The following is an 18147-nucleotide window of genomic DNA, read 5'->3' on the forward strand; positions in this document are numbered from 1 at the left end:
CTTAGATTTGTTATGGTTACAACTTTCAAAAAGTAATATAATTGATACACACTCTACAAATATGTTTATTTTTAAAGCATTTCCAATAATTTGGCTTTTGTTTATATGTTATGTTTTATGTTATGTCCAGATGATGTCAGTGCCAGATGTGGTTAATAGGTCAAAGTCTTCTCTACCTGGAGAAATCTGTTGGTATCACTATACCATTAGATTATTTTTCTTAAAAGTACTTATTCTGGAAGAAAAGCACACAGTCATAGCACTGAATTACGATTTTTTTTTTGTCAGAATCATTCAGGGGGCTGAAAACCTGCCTCAACTCTCAGTAATACCACTAAAACTACTGCATAAAATCACCGCTAGTGCCAGTCACAGAATTCCATCACCAATGAGGTTGGAGAAGACCTCATCAAACCCAGCCTATGACCTAACATCACCATGTCAGCTAGACCATGGCATTAAGAGCCATATCCTGTCCTTTCTTCAACACCCCAGAGGCACTGATGCCACCACGTCCCTGGGAAGCCCATTCCAGTGATTAATCACTCTTTAGAAATTCCTCCTGATGTCCGACCTAAACCTCCTCTGGCACTGCTTGAAGCTAATTCCTCTTGTCCTATCAGTTGTTAAGTGAGAGAAAAGGCCGATCCTCACTTAACTACACCCTCCTTTCAGACGAAGAGCGAAAATATCACCCCTGAGCCTCATTTTCTCCAGAATGAACAACCCCTGAGCTTGGGGTTGGGTTGAGGGAGCTCAGCCGCTCTTCAGAGGACTTGTGCTCCAGACCCTTCACCAGCTCCACTGCCCTTCTCTGGACTCGCTCCAGCACTTCACCGTCCTTCCTGGATTGAGGGGCCCAGAACTGAACACAGGATTTGAGATGCGGCCTGACCGGTGTCGAATACAAGTGATCTGGACGATTTCGGTCCAGAAATAGCCSCGAGSGTGAGCGCTGTCGCTGTGCAAAAGCTGCTCGGGAGCGCCGCTGTTCCTCGGCAGGGCCGCGGGCGGGCGGCGGGGCGGGCRCAGCGCGGTGGGGGCGGAGCGGGGAAGCCTCACGGACAGGGCGGAGCGGCGGCCGTGTCGTAGCAGCCCCGSCGGGCCGGGAGGCGATCGCCATGGAAACCCCGGCCCCGCCCCTGCCCCCCCGGGTGCCGCCGGGAGCGCGGCCGGAGCTGCCGGGTCCCTCCTCCCCGGGCAGCGCCAGGTAGAGCGCGGGGCGGGGGCCGCTCCGGGCCGGGCGGGAGGAGCCGCGAAGGGCGGCTGGCGGAGCGCAGGCCCGGCTCGCTCCGCTGCCCAGCCGCAGCCCGGCCCGGATCCCACCCAGCGCCGGTGCCCCCGGCCATCCGCTCCCGGACCGCGGCGGCGCCCCCCCGGAGCGAGCGGGGCCGGGCTCTCCTCAGCCCGCCAGGGCGGGGCTTGTTCCTCGTCCCTGATCCTGACGGGAAAGGCCCTTACGTGTTGCCATGGCCGAGGCGGCCGCGGCGGCCCCGGCGTGCTTCAACGAGGATGATTTTTACTGCCCGGTGTGCCAGGAGGTTTTCAAAACGCCCGTGAGGACCGCCAACTGCCAGCACGTGTGGGTATCCCGACCCCCCCCGCTCCTTCCCAAGCCTTTTCCTCGCCTCCTCCGGCTCTCCGCCTTGTGCTCCKCTGCTCCCCCCGCTCCCGGCGCACGGACCCTCGGCCTGGAGCCGCTGGCGGTGAGGATGCGAGCCCAGTGGTGCCCCAGCCTCCCCTCGCCTCTTTCTTTTGTAGCCGATGAGGACCGGTCATTTAGGAAAAGCCKCCCCCTCCCCCCTCCGAGTGTCTGGTCGGCGGTGGGGGAGTTKTGCTGCGCTGTCTGACCTAACTCGCGGTTTTTAACTTCATGGTTTTCCCCGTTCCTTTTCGAACAAGGACGGTAGTGTGAGTTGTTCTCTCTTTTCAGTTCATCTATTCAGCATTTTTTTTTTTTCCAGGGGGACGTTTGATTACAACGTGCTACTTTGTAGAAAAGCAAAATAGCTTTGGCAGCTGGTGTGTAAGGAAAGAGCTGCAAAAGCTGGTGAACTGAGGTCTCTGGAAACGCGTGCTGAATGAAGCTTTGCTGTGGTTTTGGCTCTGCTTAAGGACAATAAACAGGAATTACACTGATAAGATTGTYCAAAATCACGTGCTTGCTGCACCATTTAATATCTCATTAGTGATCAATCTGGTGTGCAACTCGGTAATACTAAWCAATAAATAATAGGAGTTTTACCTAGAGTGCATTGCCAAGCTCCTCTGCTTTCCATATATTTCATTGTAAACACTATTATTTCATTTTTCTTTTGAATATAAAACTTGTATTTGGTTAACTGTTACTCTGATATCTCTGTTTTTGGTTTTTTTCCTAACAATCACCCAGCTCTCTTCAAGGACAAAGTATCTTAACTCTATATTTTGCTAACCTGTGTTTGTGGTAACTTTTCAATTTAGGTTTTGCAGGAAGTGCTTCTTGACAGCTATAAGAGAAAGTGGAACACATTGTCCTCTCTGCCGGGGGAGCGTGACTAAAAAAGAAAGAACGTATCCCAAAAGGGCTCTAGATGTTGAAAACAGTATGAAGAAAGCTTCTGGGGGCTGTAGATGCTGTGAGAAGCAGGTAGAGTAAAACTTTTAAAAAAGCTGAATAAATTTTTTGTGTTTTTGTCCAGACACGCCTTTGCTGTGTGTCATTTTCGTCTTGGAGTTGAAGAGCCTGTAGCAGTTTGAATTTAGTTTTGTATGGCTTGTGCATATACTGGGCATGCAGTGCCTGCTAACTGTACCTACGAGGTGTAAACTGAAAGAGCATCTTGAATTGTCAATAAAGGCATTTTAAGTGGAGTGCCAGTTTGTCTCCAAAAACTGGAAAAAAACTCGATATACCTATAAAACTGGCAAAAGGAAAGTTAAAGAGCTGARCATGAAAATTGCAGATATATAGAAAACCTCAGAAACTTTCATTATGGAAATGTAACTGCTTCGAGCTGCCATAAAATTGAATTTAAAACCAAAAATATCTGAGTTGATTACTTGCAGTACCCGCATGATCAATCATATGTAATTTCCTCCTTGGCCATCAGTCTTTTTATATTCCCTTCATTTCCTTTCTAAAGGGGTCATTATTTTTGGAACACTGGGTGAAATCTTGACCCCCACTGAAACCAGGAGTAATGTCTTTTTTGATATAAACAGATGCAGGATTTCAGCCATACTTTCTAGTTATAACAAAATGCATGAAATCCAGGTAGTCTATGTTGGTTTCATTTCACTTGGGACTTCTGCCAGTGTGAAGATCAGCACTAATGGAATCCTCAACTGCTTGCTTTGTTCCACGTGACTCATCAGGATGAAAAGTGGGGAGAAAGAAACTGATAGCAAGTTAGTAAACTGGAAGGAAGAACCAAACAGAATAGCTTGAATGGAATTTAGGCAGGGCATGTGAGATACAATCTTGTTCAGCATCTAGRCTGTGAACACCTTCTGACAGTGCTGTTGGACCTGAAATTCAGATTTAGGGCATGTCCAACACAGTTGTCTTCTGATGAATGTAAGGAACTCATTCTCTTAATTTGAATTAAAGATGAGTAGGCAGCCCTAAATTGGTGTTCACCTTTTTTTCTCCTTCCCCTGTCAAAAAGAAAATGTTCATTTGCATGAGGTAACAGCAGGCCAGAGCAGACTGAATGAGCAGTGATGCTTATCCCATCCTCACAGCCCTTGTCTGTTATAGCTCATCAGCTGTCGATCTTGGGTATGGGAGGYGTAGTTTCAGTTGGATGGTGTTCACTAGAATCTTTCATCCCTGGGAGAGCTCTCAGATATCCAGCAGCTTGAGAGGCAATGATCTCCAGTCTCACAGAGTGACACTGGCTCTGAGGAGAGAGGAACTGGAGATGTCCTGTTAATGAAGAAAATGTTCAAGCTCCAAAGGGAGACACAAGTTTTGGTTTTTGCTGCATATGATGTCTTTATAATTCCTGCATGCATTGCTTTCTGTTGGCAGAATTATCTCTTCCTTGTGTCCCTGGATTGTTTACTATGATTTCAGTAATTTGGCATTTTATTTTCAGGTTAGATTTTCATGGATGAGACAGCATTATAAAACGTGTAAGAAGTATCAGGATGAATATGGTGTTTCTTCAATTATTCCAAACTTACAGATTTCCCAAGATGCAACAGGGAACAGGTAATCAAGGTGTTCTGTGTGTAACAGTGCATCTTCTTTCCCCATGCCCTCACCCCATGGCAAGTATTTTTTTCCAGGGCAATCCTTCTTTTTGCAGTAATTATTGTCCATATTTTTGTGCTTCAAAATAGGAGTTTTTTCAGGTCTTATTCTTTACTCTTAGCAGGCAGAAGAACACCTTTCTGCATGATGGCTTTGAAATGTCTTCTTAGGAGACTCTCCTAAAAAGTATTTAATATTTGTAGCTTGCTTTCCKTGCCTTGGCAGCATTTGAGCAGCTTACCTTTGTAATGTGTTTCATAATATTTACCTCTGGAGAAGTTCCTGTCGATTTTTATTCCCCCTCCCCTTTCCTAAGTTTGTTTTAGTGGGTATCCTGTTTCCAGACATTACTATGTAAGCTTGTGCTTTCTGATTGAATTTCTTTTAAACAGATCTCTTATGAAATATATAAGGAMCTCCAGTATGTTACACACCATAAAATCGAATGACACTTGCCATTTGTTTTCAGGCAGTAAAGCTAACCTTTTCTTCATATATTCTCACTGATGGTAGAGGTTGGGAATTTTTGGTCATTTTTGAAAAGCCTCTTTATGTGTTCATTTCACAGAACTTTATTATATATACCCTATCCTTTATTTACTTTGTTTTGCCATTGATTTTCGATTTTTAGCAGTCTAAACTTCTCTATGTTTGATTTTCAACACATCTGTATATTGAAAGTTGAAGCTGTTATGGAATTAGCTGCAGCAATGTTTCACCAAATTTACTTTCTAAAATGTTCTGCTTTATTCTTACTTTAGGAAAAAGGTTTATTTTGTGCTCAGCATAAGAAAACTTACCTTGCTGTAGTTGAAARTTCCAATTTATTTGTGTGTATACATTAAAGTTAAAGTTGAATATTTACACCTTCCCAAGTAAAAAAACCTTAAAAAATTCTACCTGTCTTACATTCATCTAGTTCACAATGCTTCTTGAGTTACTTGGCTGTCACCTGCATTGCTGTTCTTGTTGACTAAATGTTTGTTGTATTACACACCATTTTCCTATAAAGTTGTGTACTATGCCACCAAGCATCAGCCATGGTAATTAAATTATCCAGAGAGATTCCAGTTGACTGGAAAGTAGCAAATGTAATGATCCTTCTACCAGAAGGATCAGAAGGGTGATCCAGGGAACTACAGGCCTGTCAGACTGACTTGGTGTATCAGGGTGGGTCATGGAGCAGATCATCCTGAGTGCCATCATGTGGCATGTGCAAAGCTACCAGGGGATCAGGCCCAGCCAGCGTGGATTTACAAAAGTTAGGTCCTGGTTGACCAACCTGATCTACTATGACAAAGTGATCCTCTTAGTAGATGAGGGAAAGACTGTGGATGTTGTCTGTGTAGGCTTCAGAAAAGYATTTGACCTGGTCTTCCACAGTATTCTCCTGGAGAAGCTGGCAGCCTGTGGCTTGGATGGGTGTGTTCTTCACTGGGTGAAAAAACTGTCTGGATGGCCAGGCCCAGAGACTGGTGTGGAATGGAGTTACATCYAGTTGGCACCTGGTCACCAGTGGTGTTCCCCAGCGTTCAGTTTGGGGCCACTCCTGTTTAATGCCTTCATTGATGATTTGGATGAGGACATTGAGTGCTCCCTCAGTGAGTTTGCAAATGACAGCAAACTGAGTGGGAGTGTTGATTTGCTGGAGGGCAGGAAGGCTCTGCAGAAGGATCTGGACAGGCTGGATCCGTGGGCTGAGGTCAGTTGGATGAGGTTCAACAAGGCCAAGTGCTGCCTCCTGGACTGGGATCACAACAACACCAGGCAGTGCCACGGGCTGGGGGAAGAGTGGCTGGAAAGCTGCCCAGTGATAAAGGAGCTGGGGGTGTTGGTTGGCAGCAGCTGAGCCATGATCCTGCAGTGTGCCCRGAAGCCAATGGCTTCTTGGCCAGYATCAGAAATAGTGTGGGTAGCAGAACCAGGGTGGCGATGGTCCCCCTGTACTCAGCACGAGGGAGGCCACAGCTGGAATCCTGTGTTCAGTTCTGGGCCCCTCAGTCCAGCAAGGACATTGAGGGGCTGGAGCAAGTCCAGAGAAGGGCAGTGGAACTGGGGAAGGGTCTGGAGCACAAGTCGTGTTGAAGAATAGCTGAGGGAGTTGACGTTGTTTGTCATGGAGAAAATGAGAGTCCCTTGTTGCTCTCTACAGCCACCTGAGATGAGATTGTAGTGAGTTGAGGGCTAGTCTCTTCTGCTGTGTCTCGAAGTGAAAGAATGAGATGAATTTATCTTAAACTTCACCAGGTGAGGTTCAGATTAGATAGTAGATTTTTTTTTTTTTTTTTTTTTTTTTTTTTTTTTTTTTTTTTTTTTTTTTTTTTTTTTTTTACTGAGACAGTGGTTAGACATTGGAATAAATTGGCCAGGGCAGTGGTGAAGTCACCATCTCTGAAAGTTCCAAGAGGTGTCTTGATGTGGCACTTGGGGATATGGTTAAGGGTGATTACRGTGRTGCTGATTTGGCAGTTGGACAGATGATCTTGAAGGTTTCTTTTAACCTTAGTGATTCTGTAAATMCTGAGACATACCTTGATCCAAAAGAAAAACTGTGCAGGTTAGAGTATGTACCATTGTATGTTGCTTTGAAATTCATGGGTCTTAATGCATTTCCCTCCATGTCCAATATTGTTAAACTTTTAAAAATAGTTGATTGTGGAGTAGAATACTCTAAATTTTCATTGGATTTTTTTTTCTTCTTTTAAAGTAGCAGGAGTGATGCAATATCTGATCCTGGTGAGATGGCTAATAATCAAATACTGCAAGGAGAACCAAGGTAGGCTGCTTACTTGTCTACAGTTGTTAYTAAAATAGATTGAGATAGACACAGTGCAAACTTCTACTAACTCAAAAAACAAAACACAAAAAACTGACCCGAAACCACCAGGAGCTGTATTATAGAATCCTGTAGTTGGTTGTACATTTGTATCCGTATGTTAGAATTTGGTTTTTTTAGTACTTTCCTGAAGGATTTGCACTAAAAGGTGTTATAAAAAAGCAAAACCAGGATGTAGCTGCARTGGGAACAAAAGAAGCCCAAGTCTCAGAAGAGTGCATTTAAGCATACCAGTTGCAAATGTACTTCAGATTTGCAATTTGGTAGTAGCACTGGGGCTCCTTTAKGTCTGCTGCTATGTCAGTGGGGCTGTGGAGGTTTTTTTGTTGTTATCAAAGCAAGGGAAAATAATGAGATCGCTCCATTCATATGCTTTCTGAACACCACTTCTGAAACTCTTTTCTGTTTAATACTGTTGTATTTCTGTTTACAGTGGACATCCAACCTTCAAATGCCCCCTGTGTCAGGAAGCCAATTTTACCAGACAGCGCTTGCTGGATCACTGTAATAATAGACATCTTTATCAGATCGTTCCTGTGGTAAGTAGAGTTGCTTATGTATATTCCTTAAGCTACTTTCAYTGTAATTATGTGGACAGTTTTAAATGTGCACTCTCTTTTCTATATCTCTAACAATCACTGTGGTTTGAGAAAGACTGACAATGTACTTCATGCAGTGCATTTAAATTGGGGAGTGACTTTGATGTGAAAATGTTTCATGTCCATCCTGCTGGTTCTAAGGCATTTTGACTTGGCTCTCTCATTTATCTTGATGTGAAACAGGCTCAGTTTTTGAGCCTGACGCTTAAATCTTCTGTGGTAGTTCAGGTCTGTTCAGTACCAATCTTATTTGGTAGTTCAGGTCTGTTTCTATAGAATCCCATTTGTAACGTAACTATTGTTTCATGTGAAACCCACAGTTATTTGAAAAGTAATCTAAGGTAACAAATGTGTCTGAAGGAGAAAAACCTGTTTGTTTTCTGTTATTTTCATCTATATAGGGTGTGTTATTTTTTCTTATGGCTTGCTTGGTCATCTCAATTGTGTGTAAATTCTCCCAAACAATAAGTAGGGTGCAGTAATCACTTTCTTTTCTAAGTTGACTCAGACAGATATGATAATCTTCCACTTCTAAGAGAAACACTTTAGAAATCAATGAAGTTGAAGCGTAGTTTTTGAATGTTACACAATTGAGGAAAAGTAAGCTTAGTATATTTGATGTTAATGTTTCCTATTGTATTTTGGTTGTGGATGAGTAATAGACTAGTTATTCCTGTATAACATGTCTTTAATTCATTCTGTGTTGCCAATAAACTTTTTTTTTTTTTGTYTCTTCCCCTCCCCTTCCAAATTCAGATCTGTCCTATTTGTGTATCTCTTCCTTGGGCAGATACTAACCAGGTTACTAGAAATCTTGTTAGCCATCTAAATCTAAGACACCAGTTTGACTACGGCGAGTTTGTGGTAAGCTTTTTCTTCTTTGATGTGTCAAGGAATAAATGGTAACATTTTTTTCTAAAAATCAAAATGCCAAATAAAAATTTTTTACCAAACTTCTGCTCTGGACATGCTATGTTCCTGTCCTATATGGAACTTGGAAGCAGACCTGTCTGTTCTTAAACTTTGTTATCTGTACATAAAGKGCTACTGGGAGTAGGTCTTAACTCCGTCAGTAGTTAAACTGCTCCAAGCTGATGTGTTAAGTCTTTGGCTTAGTGTTCTCAATCTGAACTATTTATTACTTTTACTCTGTTTATTAGAACAGTTTATTACTACTGCTTGTGGGGGAAATAAAATAAATGCTACTCTGTTTTATTGAAATTATCGACCTTTTAATGCAGGAATTGCTAAATTATATTCTTGGGACTCAAATTGCAGCTTGTTTATCTGGTATTGCTCCTACAGCCTCTCTTCCAATATGTTGTAAGAGAGACTGAAAAAGAGATGTGTCATTTAAKCAATGTTTAGATTTTTGGTTTTCAGGCTCTCTTTGAGTAAATGACCTTGAAGTAGATCTAGAACTACATACACAGATGTAGTCAGTTGGGGATTCATAAGTCAAGCCAACCATTTGGGTTCTATATGTGGGATCAGAGAGCTGGAGAGTTTGTGGTAGTTTCTACAGAGTTTGACAGGCTTTGGGGTGTGCTGCATGAGCTTTGTGTGGGGCAGACACTGTATTTGAGTCACAGGCAGTCTCACTGGGTCAGGATGGCAAAGATGAAGTATATTGTCCTTCAAGTTGAGTGAGCTGTGATAAAGGCCTGAAGAGCTAGGRTTTGATACCCTAGCTAGGGGATYGGGCTCTTTGATACCCTAGCTAGGGGATTGGGCTCTTCACCATGAGTGCACGTTTGATGACATAAAACTGGTGACAGGAATTCTATTTTGGGGAAACTGTTATAATTGCACTTAAAAGATGCATTATTCTGGCATATTAAAAACCTGAAAGATACTTCCGCAACAGTAGCAAACTTTTTGTGTTCCATGTTTGCTTTCTGATTTTAAGCAGATATTCTCAACAATCTATGGTTACTGTTGTCTGGGGATCTCGTTTTGGTTTTATTAATGGAGGAKATTGTGGCTGGTTAGAAGCCCTGTTAAAAGAATTGCATGATACAGTCAGCTTTTCTGAGCTGGCAGTTCCATAATGTAATTGAGCCAGGGAGAGAAGACGGACCCTTCTGCTTAATGAGCCTTGTCCCACTCAACTGATTCCTCTCCTGTCTCATGTGTCTCTTGGTACTTGGTTCAATAAAAGGTACTGTGCAATATAAACAATCATTTAGTAGCATAAAGATGAAGAGTCTTCATCCAGGTGCCATTTCCTATGTGAAAACATAGCAGATGAATAATTAAACTAATGACTGTGCTATATCTAGAGTGTTTGTCCATTTTGATGATGTTTTCATTTTGTTTAGAATCTTCAGCTTGATGAAGAAGCCCAATACCAAAATGCAGTTCAAGAATCCTGTCATGTGAACTTTTAAAGTAGAGCCCCCTACATCTTCATACTTGATTATCAGAGAGAAAAATTTGTTCTGTTTTCGATCTGACATGTATATTAATAAAAACATTCAGTAACYGGTTTTTGGGCTAAGCTTCTTTACATACTCATAAGGACTTCTGTAAATGATTTTGCTGAAACTCAAGCTTGACAGCTTTACTGAGATGTGCCCCTATGGAATTAGGGACATTTTTGGAACTTCTGTTGTCTTGATTTTCTGTAACTTTTACTACTCCGTTAATTACATGTTCATATGATTAATGTAAGATGTTGTAATTCACCAAAACCAACTTTAAAAGTATGTTTAGAAAGACATGCAAGGATGTTCTGTTGCACTGTTGGGTTTCTTCAAGTTCAGCTGTCAGAAGGTATCTTAYGTGTTAACTTATTTTTTTTTCTCTTTCTGCCAAGGGCAGGCATTTGTCCTGCCAAGAACTAATTTTATTTTGATGTTGGGATTTGTTTTTTACCATTGCTATGTGACTGAAAATAACGACAGCTCAAAATACTAAAATATTTCTTTTCTGTAGATGAACAATGCAGAGCAGGGCTTTTTTCACCTTTCATTGAGAAAGAATGATGCCATTGCCTAGAAGTAATTACATCTATTTTTTCCYCTTTGAGAGCATAACTAAAATAGGATGCTTGCTTACTAATGTGATGAGTGAGGAGTATTTATTCTCTGTACTACCAACTCCTAAGGAAGATTACATATTTTCTGAGAAATTCAAGATCACATGTAAAAGCTAGACTTTTTTGTCTTATGACTGTGACCAGATTTTGTTGGAGTTTTTAAAGAACTTTGGGTTTTACATTTGGAATTGAAGKTTTTTTGTGTCTTGTCGTACATGAAAGTCTGTGTAGCTAAATAACTAACTGGCTTCACACCTACCAAAACTTTTATTTGGTAAATTAAAACTTGTACATCTCTTGCATCCAAAGCCTCAAAAAACAGTTGAGAAGAAAAAAAATCTTACTTTAAAATAGTTACCAGCCTATTTTGAGAGTTCCTGTTTTAGATTTCCACCTTGCTAGCAAGAGCATCATTAAAATTTGAGAAAGTAGTAATAATGCAATTTTGATTTTAAAGAAGATCCATTTGAAAAACTTCAGGATCTTTTATTTAATATTAAAATGGAGAAGGGGAAAGAAGGCTGCACAGCATATGTTTTGGAGCTTTAAATGGTGTTTTCAGCATACACCTGTTAGGACAGRCTGCATCCTGCATTGCCATCACCCATTGTCATGTGGTGGAAAATATCCCCAGTAATTTTCTTAGTCTAGTTGGTGATTTATGCGTAGTAATATCAGTTGTGCAACCAAAGTACAATCTGCTTCTTGTGCCCTGCCTCCCTGTTCCTCTCCAAGCAGGTTTTGATTATTCTTTAAATTCTGGGGTATTTCATATTCCAAAACTGTTAAGGTTGAAATGCCTCATTTTACAATGTAACATGTTTCCGAACTGAAAGTTCTAATTTATTGAGTGTTGGAACCACTATACATTGTAACTTGACTTTTCTATCAGAATTTTTTTGTAAGTGCAAAACGTGACAGAAGGCATTGCTGGCTAAAATACAGAGAAAGTTGTCTATTTCAGAAATAGTTGTATATTTCCAAAGCCTTGTCTGAAGGTTATATCCTTTTTATAACAACATTTCTTGCATTTTGTTACCATCTCACTACAGTATTTTGACAGCAGACCACACACGGAACTTATATTCCAACTTCCCTACTTGCCCCCATACTCTTGTCTGTGTGTTCTCACTTGTGTGTCAGCTCTACTGCTTGTGTGACCTCATACTGATTTGGAGTGGTTTACTGAGCCAAAAGAAAAAAATTTAGATTTTTACTTTGCTCTGTAAAGCCAGCTGTGAAGCAGTGCCCTTACACAGAAAGGAACTTCAAGGTATCTGACGCTGAAGTTTTACCTTTTTAAAAAAAACCACATACTATGGTGATTTACTACTGCATACATTTCCTAAGGAGTTTAACAGTTACATGTAAGTTTAGTTAACTTTTTTAGATTCAATAAAATGTTTCTATGATCTGGCAATAAAATGCCTATAGCCAATACAGATTCTGAATGCCTCATGGACACTGGAACTAGTTCTTTCTATTACTTGAATATATCTTGAGAATTTAAAATGAAATTACATCTATTTTAAAACTCTGGGAAACAATTTTTTCTATAGCAATAATTAGTTGTCACAATGCATAGTTGCTGAGCATTTTAGTCATGTTTAAGTGTTAAGAGAATACACATTTTAAAGCTAAAAATGTGTATTAATGCAATACAAAAAAACCCTTTCAAAATGTTTATCCTCCTTATTTAAAATCTGTATTGGCAGGTGCTGCCTTGCTTAAGATTTTGTACTTTTAATATGAAGAGATTGCATCCAATACATTCACTAGGTAAGCGTTTAATGAAAGTGAAACTATTTAAATATGTTGCTGCTGGTCATGATCTTTCTCACTGAAACTCAGACATGCACAAAAAGCTGTGTATTTGATTGGTAATGCTCAAAACATGGAATCTTTACTAGAAGATTGCTTCTTAACAATGTTTTCATGTTCATGTTGCATTATGTATGGTTTCAATATGTTATGTTTTAATTGTACCTTCTGGTTTTTCTCTTATTAAAGTATTTTATTTTCTWTTTGTCTTTTCATTGCATAATAAAGATGATCAATTTCCTTGGTGCTACTTCTTCCTTTTTAGATGCTTTCTAAAACTTAAATATGTGGTCAGTTGTGTGTCTACTCACTTTGAATTTTTTGAATTCAAATGAATTTTTAGAATTGAGCTGCTGGAATGATGAGATGTCACTGATGATGCATCTATGAGCTGACAATTTACCTTATATCTTATTTTGGATGTTTCCAGCAAGCAGAAAGAATGATAGGTTGGCCAAAGTCTACTTCATGCATCTTTTCTTGCGTTCATRTTTGTATGCTGCTGTCTCATGCAATGTTAATAGAGAAATAACATCCTAAAAGGAGAGGGAAAGGGGTTTGTAACACTTGGCATCATTTGCAAACCTTGTTATTTAAAGGTAGTTTTTCTTAGAAGATTTAATGCTTTTCTGAGGAAAGAATTGCCAGTAAGTTGGGGCTGGTTGCAAGTTTTAACCAGCAAGGTGGCAGCTAGATGGTTTATCCTTCTGCCCTTTGTTCTTGCGCTGAGAAAACCTTTGGTTATTTCTTGTGCTTTTGCATTCTAAGAACACACAGATGATAATACAGTAATAAAATTGTTATTCTGAATGGCAGAAATGTAACAAAGTTACGTAAATTCCCTTTTTGTTAATTTATTCTTTCCCCATATAATCTAATTTTCTGATCTCTAAGTAAACCACTATATCTTCTGAATCTGTTTATAAGCCCTTTGTTAGAGATTTCATTTGATTTGATTTGATTACAGCAATTCATATTTCAGTACTTAGAGAGAATGCATGTGATGTGTTTAATTCTCATTGGCAGTATCTTGGTTATAGGATACTTGAGCTCTGTAAAACTTCCCTTTGTTCTCTAGTCTGGGAGAGGAGGATTTTTGTGCACTCAGCTCATCTTCTGACAGGTAGTTGGGGCTAAAAGGCTTTCTGTGTTTGGGAAGCATTCCTGGATCTCTCTTTTTTAGATTTGACTTTTGGATCTGGTGAGGTTTGAACAAGTGTCTGTGAGGACACCACTATAAAAGAGTGAATAGTTTATTTTTTAACATCCTTTGTTTTATGCAGAAACAGACACACCATAAACACTGTTAGGGGATGGGACAGTGTTTGCTGGACATGGGAAAATGCGCATTTGTGAAATGACTGCAGAACTTGGCATCCAAGGCTGCCTTACTGCAAGACAGAAGAGCTACAAGAGTATCTGACAAAGGCATCTTCAGATTTCTTTCAGAATTGGAGAAATAAGCAATGAAAGGGCACAAAACCTGCACAGTCTGTTCTCTATACACTGTCCATTTGCTCCAGAATTTAGGTTTCTTTCCTGTTGTGGCTGTATTTGAAAAATTCTGGAGGAGACAAAAAACATGTAGGATACAAAATTCAGGGTGCCTGCAATGAGAAGGTATTTCAATAATGTTAAAACTTCCACTTCTAGTGAATTGCCAGACTCTTAYTACAGTCAAAGCATGGGGATTTTTTTGTCTCATGAGCAGAGTAAATCTGTACTGTTTCTTACATTTTTCAAACTCCTGGTCTGCTTTGGGAAGGACCAATTTTCACCTCTTCATTTTCTAGCTCTAACCAGCCTCATTCTATCTGTAACATCTTTGTGGACATGATCATGAAAGAGCTAACAAAGTGAATTTTATCTTTATTCCCTCACCACACCTCACACTGTTAGGAAATTGAGGGAGAGGAGGGAGGAAGGGAGGAAGGGAGGGAGGAGTCATCACTCCCAAAAACATTTCATTCTATTTCAAATCTGTACTTCAAGTACTCTATGCATTTAGAGGCATTCTCCAGTTCTGTGAAGCTGTAGGTTATTTCCTAGGGCTTAGAGASAGAATACTGTTTTTATGAACTTGCTCAATCTCATGAGAATGTGTAGTCACTGAGAAAAGGGCTTCTCACTTTTACATTCTTTCTTTGCTGTTGTGTTTCTGTGTCTCATTTTTTCATAGAATGGCTTGGGTTGGAATSAACCATAAAGATGATTTCATTCCAACCCCATGCTGTGGGCAGGGACACCTTCCAYTGGACCAGGTTGCTCAGAGCCCCATCCAGCCTGGCCTTGAACACTTCCAGAGATGGGGCATCCACAGCTTTTTTTGGGTACAGCTGTTCCAGTGTCTCACCACCTGTTTCCCTCTATGTGCATTTCCCTACAGCAGTTCCCATAAATGTACACCATGTGTTTCCCTCCCACTMCCTTTTCTGTCTTTTAAAGTAGTCAGCAATTAAATTGCCACGATTATATTACTTGGCTACTAATTATTGTTTCATATTCTGTATGTTATATAAGCTCCTCTGGCTGTGCCCTTAATATGGGGCTGGTGTGGGCCTCAGGGGTAAATACAGTAACTAAGAAGCTTAGCACCAATAATTTCCAGATTYCTCCAGACATGTTTACTTCTCTGGCTAGAGGAGTTTATGTTTCTCAGAAGTGTTTGCGCTTGGAAAGAGTCTGAAAGTCTTACCAGATAGATTTTATTGCTTTAAAATACATTTTAAAGTGTTTASTTTGTTGTTTTCTGTAGGGGAAGGATCTGGTTTTGGCTTGGAGAGATTAGGATGAGGCTGAAAATTAAAAGCTTTTCACAAAGACCAGTTCTTTGATGGTAATAGCACTCGTTTTTCCCCCMAAAAAACCTTGCATTAGGTTCTCTGGTTTTGCAGGTATGGACAGAAGAGCGTGGGATGTTTTTTCTCCAGGTTAACTGCTGGCTCTAGTGCCATAGAAGGTAGGATTCATGAGCCGCCTTAGTTGTGAGACTGATCAAACTTGAGCAGTTTCTTTTAAGAGTTTTTCTTTCATAATTCAAACCACCAGAGGGCACTGAATATTTTTGGGTATTCTCTAAATAAGAATTTAAGGGTGTTAATTCAATAAGTAGTCGTATTCCAAAATGCTATCAGATATGGAATTTTTCTCCAGATGTCGAGAAAATTTAATTAATCTTTTACAGATTTTTTGGGGGTGAAGAGACTGGCTGGGGTCATTCCATTCCAAGAATATTTGCACTTACTTTAACATCTTGAAATTACAGATTTCCTTACATTGCTTTATGATCTCTGGCAAGTAAGCAGTGTTTCCCCCGGACTCGTCTCTGGGAAGAATGGAGTGCTCCCCTGTTCACGAGTGAGCATAAAATGTGACAAATGGCAAACGCCATTTACTTGCGAGACYTTTCCCTGCCCAAGGGCGTTCTCCGGAGGGTTCTCGGGCTCTTGCTGTAGTGCAGGCAGGAGGCACACGGGGGCAGCTGAGGACTGATGCATTCTGTGACAGTGACAGTGACAGGGGGTTAGCGCTGGCTCCTGGCTCCTTGCTTTGTGAGACTGCTCGCATGTCACCGCCCTCGCTAATTCCGTCTGCCGCGGTGCTCAGGTCCGCTAGTGCCCCGTCCCGGTGTGCTGCATTGTCCCTCCGAAGCATTCCCCATAGTTTGGGGGTGACACAGTCCTCCGGTGCGAAGAGAGGAATTCTCCCAGCGATGGCTTATACTCCCTCGCCTGAGAAGGAACTGAGTGTCCTTGCAGTGTGCTCTTGCTGTGGCATGACAGTGCCCAGCCACAGCCACTTTAGTTGCTGCCTATCAGGGACAGTTTGTTTCACACCGAAATCTGATTCATATTTGCCGTGAAATGTGTTTGTGTAAAAACATGTCAGACATGATTCAGATCCCTGGGAAAGTGAGACAGATGTGATCCCGTATGAGTAGTTACTTATGAAATACTGTTTTCTTACACGTACAAAAAATAATGGTTAAAGTATGACTGAAGTGGCAGTGGGCAGGGAGGTGTGTAATGTTATACCCAAGCTTCTGCCATTTGCTTTTTAACCTTGCTTTTTAATTTACCTGTRGCTAAGCAGTGTGAGGAAGCTGAAGGTCTGCTTCACTTTTGTGATAAACTCTTAAGGAAAGCAAACACATTGTTTGCTCCTCTGCAAGCGGTTGGAACACTTGTATTTATATATGGTGTAATTTCCACTTTTTTACATTACATCCCACGTGACACTTGCTAGGTTTGTAAACACTGGAGCTTTCTAACTTTAAATATTTAGGTATTCAACTTGTAACATTCTGGGTTTGATCCAGCGTCTGTTATATTGCAGGTTTATCTGACAACTCTTATCTTGATTGGTGCTTTTGCCTCATCGGTCAAGGAGATAACACTGCAATAGTAGTGAGAGATTAACGGGAAAAGTGAACCTAATTTGTGCAAGATAATGCAGGAAGCTTGAGACAGAGCAAGGGACGATGCACTATCTGAGAGTATAGACCATCTGAGTATCTTCCTGCTCTTGCATTTGACCTATAAGCACTGCTCTAAGTGGGGTACATAATGTTCCTCAAACCAGCACTTTTCTYGTAATGAATTCTTATCACTTGAAGCTGACGCTGAAACTTGTGATCAGACAGGTTCCATCCAAATGTCAACGAGCAATTGTGAATCACCATTGTTTTCCGAGCGATATACAGATGGCAAAATTATCAAAGCATTTCTGTTGCTTTACAGAAGATTAACAAAACTWTTCAAATATGGAACCACCTACCAAAATTTCTAGAAAATCACTGTATGTATGGAGCTAATCATACTTGGRTTTATGGTTCTCAGTAGTTAGCTGATACTGCGTTTTGAAATTAAGTTCCTTTCATTCTTGCCCTTCTCCACTCATTTWTCCTAATCTCTCTACCCCTATTATGGTCTCTTCCCAGATTATTACCCACAGATGTAGCTTTACAAAAAGAATAAACCAGGTGTTGCTTCCCATCTGCATTGGACGATGCCTGATGAATGTTCCTTCTTCTGCAGCCAGGCAGGGGAAAAGCACTGCAGTATCTTTATTACTGTGCTGTGATAGAGCCCACAGGCAACCGTGACACGAGGGGAAGGAATGATGACACAGTGCCTGTCCCGGGGAATGTGCAGTCTCCGCTGGCATGTTCTCCATCTGTCTGGAGCTTGCAAAGTGAGCTCAGCAGGAGATCCAGGCACTCACTTGCAATAGATCTGCAGCAAGCTCCACAGCAAGTTCTGATATCTTTCATTTTCCTTATTTCTACGAGCAGTCATGAGCGCATGAGAGTCTGTGGGGAAAGAAATGTAATTGACTGGCAAAAGCTCAGATTTTGCAGGTGTCTCTTATAGTTACTCAGGGCTCATTAGATATCTTAGCACTTGTAAAAGTTGTGAAACATGTTCAAGGCAAAGAATTGCAAGGAAGGAAAAAGCAATCGACCAGTTAAAGACCTGCTCCCTCTCCTTTGCATTTAATGTTTTTATTTTTCTTCAAACTTAGAGCTTGCAATCAGGATACTGGTGGAGTCTACCTGCAGATCAAAATGTTAATAGAAATAACATCCTTGAATACCACAGGTTGCCTGTGT

The 18147-nt window shown here is 40.9% G+C and overlaps 1 protein-coding gene across 2 annotated transcripts; it reads left to right on the top strand.

Annotated features, from left to right (window-relative positions):
- Positions 1-1133: 1133 nt before the first annotated feature.
- On the top strand, positions 1134-12776 carry RNF138 (ring finger protein 138). Of its 2 annotated transcripts, none has more exons than XM_057364996.1 (7): positions 1134-1582; positions 2464-2629; positions 4083-4198; positions 6951-7016; positions 7510-7615; positions 8432-8539; positions 9997-12776. In XM_057364996.1, exons 1-7 carry the CDS (start codon positions 1470-1472, stop codon positions 10063-10065), a joined length of 744 nt encoding a protein of 247 aa, XP_057220979.1. In that variant the 5' UTR covers positions 1134-1469; the 3' UTR covers positions 10066-12776. The 2 variants fall into 2 exon arrangements, with proteins under 2 accessions (XP_057220979.1, XP_057220978.1); XM_057364995.1 differs by having other exon boundaries at positions 1139-1582; positions 6948-7016.
- The last annotated feature ends 5371 nt before the right edge of the window (positions 12777-18147 follow it).

The sequence above is a fragment of the Malurus melanocephalus genome, unplaced genomic scaffold, assembly GCF_030028575.1.
Source record: "Malurus melanocephalus ecotype Western Australia unplaced genomic scaffold, MMel_1.1 scaffold_46, whole genome shotgun sequence".
NCBI lineage: Eukaryota > Metazoa > Chordata > Aves > Passeriformes > Maluridae > Malurus > Malurus melanocephalus.